At 40.5% G+C, this 7,211-nt stretch overlaps 1 protein-coding gene across 1 annotated transcript in view; it reads left to right on the plus strand.

Annotated features, from left to right (window-relative positions):
• CDH2 (cadherin 2) overlaps nt 1-6,849 on the plus strand; it is a 251,248-nt gene extending 244,399 nt beyond the window's left edge. The window contains exon 16 of the mRNA XM_086372273.1: nt 5,438-6,849. Coding sequence (XP_086228399.1) covers nt 5,438-5,644 — 207 coding nt within the window. The 3' untranslated portion in view covers nt 5,645-6,849. The remainder of the gene's footprint in view (nt 1-5,437) is intronic.
• Nucleotides 6,850-7,211: the final 362 nt, after the last annotated feature.

Genomic DNA, 7,211 nt, shown 5'->3' on the forward strand with positions numbered 1-7,211 from the left:
CACACAAGAATGTGAATGTTTATGGTCCCTATAAAGCATGCCTCCACCATAAAACATGGGATCAGAAGTCTATAAATAGAAGCTCAGCAAGAATTCAGCCAGAGCTGCAGCTTTGATATGACAGAGGTAGCTGACTGCAGAAACTAGTTCAGATTTATCCAGAGTTCAAGATCTGCCTCTCCAGGAAAGGTGGAACAAACACATCCTCTTATAGATGTAGTCAGACCCAATAGGGAGAGAGAAACACACACAGTTTTTTTGTAAATTTGGCAAAAGTGTGTCAGACATGTGAAATGGTGTCCACACCAACAAATAAAGGAATCCCAGGGACTTCCCTGGTGGTACAGTAGATAAGAATCCGCCTGCCAACGCAAGGGACTTGGGTTTCATTCCTGCCCTCGGAAGATTCTATGTCCTGTGGAGCAACTAAGCCTGTGTGTCACAGCTACTGAACCCAAGCGCCTGTGCTCTGCAGCAAGAGAAGCCTCCACAATGAGAAGCCTGTGCCCTGCAGCAAAGAGTAGCCCCTACTCAGCACAACTAGAGAAAACCCACACAGCAACAAAGACCCAGCACAGCCAAAAATAAATTAAAAAAAAAAGGAATTCCTTAAGGAAAAACCAGAGCTTCTGTGCCCCCACCACTCCGGATTTATCTGTGTGTTCGCTTTGGTTGCCTGCCTGTCAAGATCAGTTTCTAGGGACTTGACTATGATCTTTTTAGAATTACCAAAATAGTACCCGGAATTTATATAATGCCTTACCCAGAAAAGTCATGTTTTATTCTCGGATAAAAATCAGTGCTCACCAAGTGGCAGGGACTTAAAGTACTTAACCTTCAGCTCAGAAAGATGGCTTGCCTAAGAATTCTTGAAAAGTTCAGTGGGATTTGCCCTTTTGTAATCAGAAGAACCTGAGACAGCGTTTGATGTTTTGGCTAGTAGTGACCTCTCATGGGTTTTATAGCCTTAACCTCTTTTTTTAATGTAGAAATAAAACATAGATTCAGCAACTATCAGAATGATCAGAAAGCCACGGTAGGAGTTAAAAAATTTTAAGAAATATTTTTGATGAATCTAAAAACTGTCATAGATAGTGAAGTAAGTCAGAAAGAGAAAAACAAATCCCATATATTAATGCATATATGTGAAATATAGAAAAGTGATGATGAACCTGTTTGCAAAGCAGAAAATAGAGACACAGACATAGAGAACAAACATGCATACCAAGCGGGAAATGGGGTGGGATGGACTGGGAGTTTAGGATTGACACATATACACTGCTGTGCTGTGCTCAGTCACGTCTGACTCTTTTCGACCCCATGGACTGTAGCCTGCCAAGCTCCTCTGTTCATCGAATTTTCCAGGCAAGAATACTGGAGTGGGTTGCCATTTCCTACTTAAAGGGATCTTCCTGACCCAGGGATCGAACCTGCGTCTCTTGCATCGGCAGGCAGCTTCTTTACTGCTGGTGCCACCTTCGTAAGCATGAAACAGATAACTGATGAGAATTGACTGTATAGCACAGGGAACTCTAGTTAGTGTTCTGTGGTGATCTAGATGAGAAGAAGATCCAAAACAGAGGGGATATATGTATACTTAGAGCTGATTCGCTTTGCTGTACAGCAGAAACTAATACAACATTGTAGAGCTCCAATAGAAAAAAAGGGGAAATACTTTTGAAACTCTTGATGGTGAGTATAGGACTAGATTATCACCAGTGTTATATCTGTTTTGATATAACAAATTAAAGAGCCTCTTGATGAAAGAGAAAGAGGAGAGTGAAACAGTTGGCTTAAAGCTCAACATTCAGAAAACTAAGATCATGGCATCTGGTCCCAACACTTCATGGAAAATAGATGGGGAAACAGTGGAAACAGTGGCAGACTTTATTTTTGGGGGGTCCAAAATCACTGCAGATGGTGACTGCAGTCATAAAATTAAAAGATACTTGCTCCTTGGATGAAAAGCTATGACCAACCTACTATAAAGCATATTAAAAAGTAGAGACATTACTTTGCCAACAAAGGTCCGCCTAGTAAGCTATGGTTTCTCCAGTAGTCATGTATTGATGGGAGAGTTGGACCATAAAGAAAACTGAATGCTAAAGAATTGATGATTTTGAACTGTGGTTTTGGAAAATACTCTTGAGAGTCTCTGGGACTGCAAGGAGATCAAACTAGTCAATCCTAAAGTAAATCTACCATGAATATTCATTGGAAGGATTGATGCTGAAGCTGAAACTCCAGTACTTTGGCCACCTGATGAGAACTGATTCATTGGAGAAAACCCTGATGCTGGGAAAGCTTGAGGGCAGGAGAATAAGGGTTACGACAGAGGATGAGATGGTTGGACAGCATCACCGACTCTATGGACATGAGTTTGTGCTATCTCTGGGAGTTGGTGATGGACTGGGAAGCCTGGCGTGCTGCAGTCCATGGGGTTGCAAAGAGTCAGACACGACTGAGGAACTGAACTAAACTATTTTGAGGCTATCAATTAGGTGTTGTTGACATTTAATGAAAGTCTCAGGCCTTTTAACACCCCAGTGAAAACCAGGCAGCTTCCAGTAATTATTCTAAGTCACAAGAACATAGGCCATGGCTTTCATCCGGAATCCAGGCACACGTGACGCCACACCATTGTCGCTTTCCAGTTCATCTTAGGCTTCACCTTTCTGTATTTCCAGTTTTGTGTTGATACCATGATCCACATGTCTTCTGTGTTTCAGGATCCAGGCAGAAGGAAAACTCGCCTCTGGTGCAGACCCTTCTTCTGGCAGGCAGAGGGAAAAGATGAGGGACTGATGGAGCATTAGGCTCTTCTGGTCTCCACGCTTCTGTTTCTGTTCATTGGCCAGGGCCAGTCGGGTGGCCAAGCCTGACCGTGGGTTGGGGAAGTCAGCTGGCTCCAGGGTGGCCCTTGTGGTGCTGTGGACATGTGATCCACCCATGGGGAGAGGATGGTGAATCACTGAGGACGGTAACACAATCTGCCACAAAAAAAAAGATCAAGAATTTTGAGAAATTGGAGTTTGCCCATCTCAGGCTTAACAGAATTGTCCTTTAGCTTATTCTGTAAATATAGTCAAGAAAATCCTATCTAAATTATTTATGTATTATATATGGATGTAGTTGGAGGAAGACTTACTTTATTTTACACAGGCATGTCTGGGTTATAGTGTACTTGAGAAGATGAAAAGTGGTATTTAACTAAAGGTTAGGATTGTTGGGGAGACAGACTCGGGCGTGAGGAAGTGTTAGTATGTACTTTTTTCAAGTTTTTGGTTGAAGTCAAGCAGCTGCCATTTTGTTTCTTAAAACCCTTGTTGTTTTTGTTTAATCTCTAAGTCTTGTCCAACTCTGCAACCCCATGGACTGCAACATGCCAGGCTCCCCTCTTCTTCACTGTCTCCTGGAGTTTGCTCAAATTCTTGTCCATTGAGTTGGTGATACTATCTAACCATCTCAATCTCTGCTGTCCCCTTCTCCTTTTGCCTTCGATCATTCCCTTAAAGCATGTCTCCACATTTATTTTTCTTTTTTCAAATTCCAAAGCAAGAATTTTTTTTAATCTAAACTTAAATTAAAAAAAAATTCACTAATATTCCTGAGCTGTAACAAGTGCCAGATCCTGTGGGGAGATACCCTTGGGTCACCTTTATTTTATTTGCACTTCATAATGATTGTATTACTGTGATTACAGTTGCAGATTAGGAAATAGGGCTGGTGCAACTGAGCCAAAACTTGTACTGTGCAGAGCTGAGGTGTCACCCCAGTGTCTGACCTCTTAACACTACACATACTGACCATAATTTTCATGCTCTTTTTCCTCTTCCTCCTATTAAAAAACAAAAAAAAAAACATATTAGGTATTTATGAAACATAAGTAGATTGGAAGGATTGATCTAAAGATAAGACAGTTCATCACATCTTGGACAAGAGGAGCCACAATGAGCCCACCAAAATTTAAAAAAGCAGAGTTGTGGGGAGAGAGAGTGACTGTTTAGAGACTAACTGTGGTTTATCTTGGACTGCTAGAATGGAAATGGGAAAAAAGTAAATAAATACTTCAGTACAGTTCAGTCGCTCAGTCGTGTCCAACTCTTTGCGATCTCATGAATCTCAGCACGCCAGGCCTCCCTGTCCAGCACCAACTCCTGGAGTTCACTCAGACTCATGTCCATTAGTATGTGGCAAATAGACATACATTAAATTCTTAAGGTTTTATATAGTAATTATGAATTAGCTGAAGATACATGCTGCTGCTGCTAAGTCACTTCAGTCGTGCCCAACTCTGTGCAGCCCCATAAATGGCACCCCACCAGGGTCCTCCGTCCATGGGATTTTCCAGGCAAGAGTACTGGAATGGGGTGCCATTGCCTTCTCCATACAGATACATGAGTTATATATAAAAAAGCATCTTTGTGCAAGAGTTAAGTTTATTGATAGTCATTTCACTCGTTCTTATTTTTTCAGTTAATTTTAAGAGCCCTGTATGTGTGTGTGTGTATTTATATATATATATATAATTTTAGATTTTTGGGTTCCACTTCCCCAATATTTATACTGTGTATTGATATTGGATCATGACTTTTCTAGAGTCTGTGGATGGTAGAAGTCACTCTGTTCTTTATTAACTTAGTGACTAACTTTCCTTGTATATAATCACATCTGGCCTGTCTGTTCTTCCTTTGATACCTTCCAAATTTATGTCAGACAGAATGCCACTTCTTCCTTGAACACCCAGCTCTCCGAGCCAATCAGTATTTGTTTTTAGCATCCTGATGATTTTTGCCTAAATTTCATAGTCTTGTTACTTATTTATCATTTGTGTCATACTATAGTAATGCCTGTTACTAGGTTGTAAATTATAGAGGGCAGGGATGCCATGGCACTCATTTCTATGTCTCTTTTTGCCCTGCATATAATTTCCACTAAACCAGTTCGTTGTCAAAATCTTATGACTCTGACTCTACACAGATCAGGGTCCACATATCACATGATTTCATAACCTTCCATATTGTTTCATGTAACTCACTCCACGCGTGATAATTCAAAACTAGTCCTATCCAATGCAGGGTTATACTCATGTATTACCAAACTTCGTTTAAGATCCTCCCTTTCTAGCTTCAGGCCGTTGGTGGTTCATTTCTGTGACCTGTGAACTGCCTTCTCCAGTTAACCCCGTCCCATGGTATGTCTCAGCCTCACTGAGCTAGATTCCTTACAGTTCTTTCTTTGCAGAGGAAACACATCCATTGATTTTTGTCTAACTTTCAAGCATGGTGATAACCCCAGTTTCTCTGGGTTGTGCATGTGGTGGAATGCAGGTGGAAACTTAAAAACAGGTGTTTGATGCCGCGGGACCACTAGCGTCTGCTTGTGGATTCGCTCACTGTAACCCTCTTTTCATCCTTTCCGTGTCTTCCAACTGCAGGGCCTTAAAGCTGCTGACAACGATCCCACCGCTCCGCCCTACGACTCCCTCTTAGTCTTTGACTATGAAGGCAGTGGCTCCACGGCCGGGTCCTTGAGCTCCCTTAACTCCTCCAGTAGTGAAGGTGAGCAGGACTATGACTATCTGAACGACTGGGGGCCCCGCTTCAAGAAACTCGCTGACATGTACGGTGGAGGTGATGACTGAACTTCAGGGTGAACTTGGTTTTTGGACAAGTACAAACAATTGCAACTGATATTCCCAAAAAGCATTCAGAAGCTAGGCTTTAACTTTGTAGTCTACTAGCACAGTGCTTGCTGGAGGCTTTGGCAGAGGCTGCAAACCAATTTGGGCTCAGAGGGAATATCGGTGATCCAATACTGTTTGGAAAACACTGAGCTCAGTTACACTTGAATTTTACAGTACAGAAGCACTGGGATTTTATGTGCCTTTTTGTACCTTTTTCAGATTGGAATTAGTTTTATGTTTAAGGCTTTAATGGTACTGATTTCTGAAATGATAAGTAAAAGACAAAATATTTTGTGGTGGGAGCAGTAAGTTAAACCATGATATGCTTCGACACGCTTTTGTTACATCGCATTTGCTTTTATTAAAAATATGGAATTAAACAGACAAACCAACCACTCATGGAGCAATTTTATTACCTTGGGGGCTGAGACCATGAGATTGGAAAATGTACATTATTTCTAGTTTTAGACTTTAGTTTCTTGTTTTTTTTTTTTTTCCACTAAAATCTTAAAACTTACGCAGCTGGTTGCAAATAAAGGGAGTTTTCATATCACCAATTTGTAGCAAAATTGAATTTTTTCATAAACTAGAATGTTAGACACATTTTGGTCTTAATCCATGTACACTTTTTTATTTACTGTATTTTTTCCACTTCACTGTAAAAATGGTATGTGTACATAATGTTTTATTGGCATAGTCTATGGAGAAGTGCAGAAACTTCAGAACATGTGTATGTATTATTTGGACTATGGATTCAGGTTTTTTGCATGTTTATATCTTTCGTTATGGATAAAGTATTTACAAAACAAAGTGACATTTGATTCAATTGTTGAGCTGTAGTTAGAATACTCAATTTTTAATTTTTTAATTTTTTTTTATTTTTTATTTTCTCTTTTTGTTTGGGGAGGGAGAAAAGTTCTTAGCACAAATGTTTTACATAATTTGTACCAAAAAAAAACAAAAAAAAAAGGAAAGACAAGAAATGAAAGGGGTGACCTGACACTGGTGGTACTACTGCAGTGTGTGTTTTTAAAAAAAAATGAAAAAAAAAAAGCTTTTAAACTGGAGAGACTTCTGACAACAGCTTTGCCTCTGTATTGTGTACCAGAATATAAATGATACACCTCTGACCCCAGCGTTCTGAATAAAATGCTAATTTTGGATCTGGTGACTGGTTTGAACTTTTTTCTTTTCTACTTGAGATGCTTTGAATGTTGCAAAAATCCCAGGTCCTGGAGTTGCATTGAGAACTGCAGTACAAAAGTATGAATTGGTTATTGCGCTGTTCACCATCAAAAAGCCCTTAGCATGGCAGCCAGCCGTGTCCGGTGAGCAGTGGAGAAAACCTGATCATAGAAGGAAAACGTCAAGCCACCCAGGAATCGACTGCACTGAAGATGGTATATGCAAATCACATCAGTGAACTCTGTGTAATTCTTAACAGCATTTGAGCTTTTATTCCCTTCTGCTCCTGTCTGTAGTTGTGCTGACTCTAACAGGCTCTTCCCACTAGAACAGGGGTCCC

Source organism: Bos grunniens, chromosome 24 (genome assembly GCF_055505025.1).
Source record: "Bos grunniens cultivar Pamir isolate PY7600 chromosome 24, Bosgru_T2T1.0, whole genome shotgun sequence".
Lineage (NCBI taxonomy): Eukaryota > Metazoa > Chordata > Mammalia > Artiodactyla > Bovidae > Bos > Bos grunniens.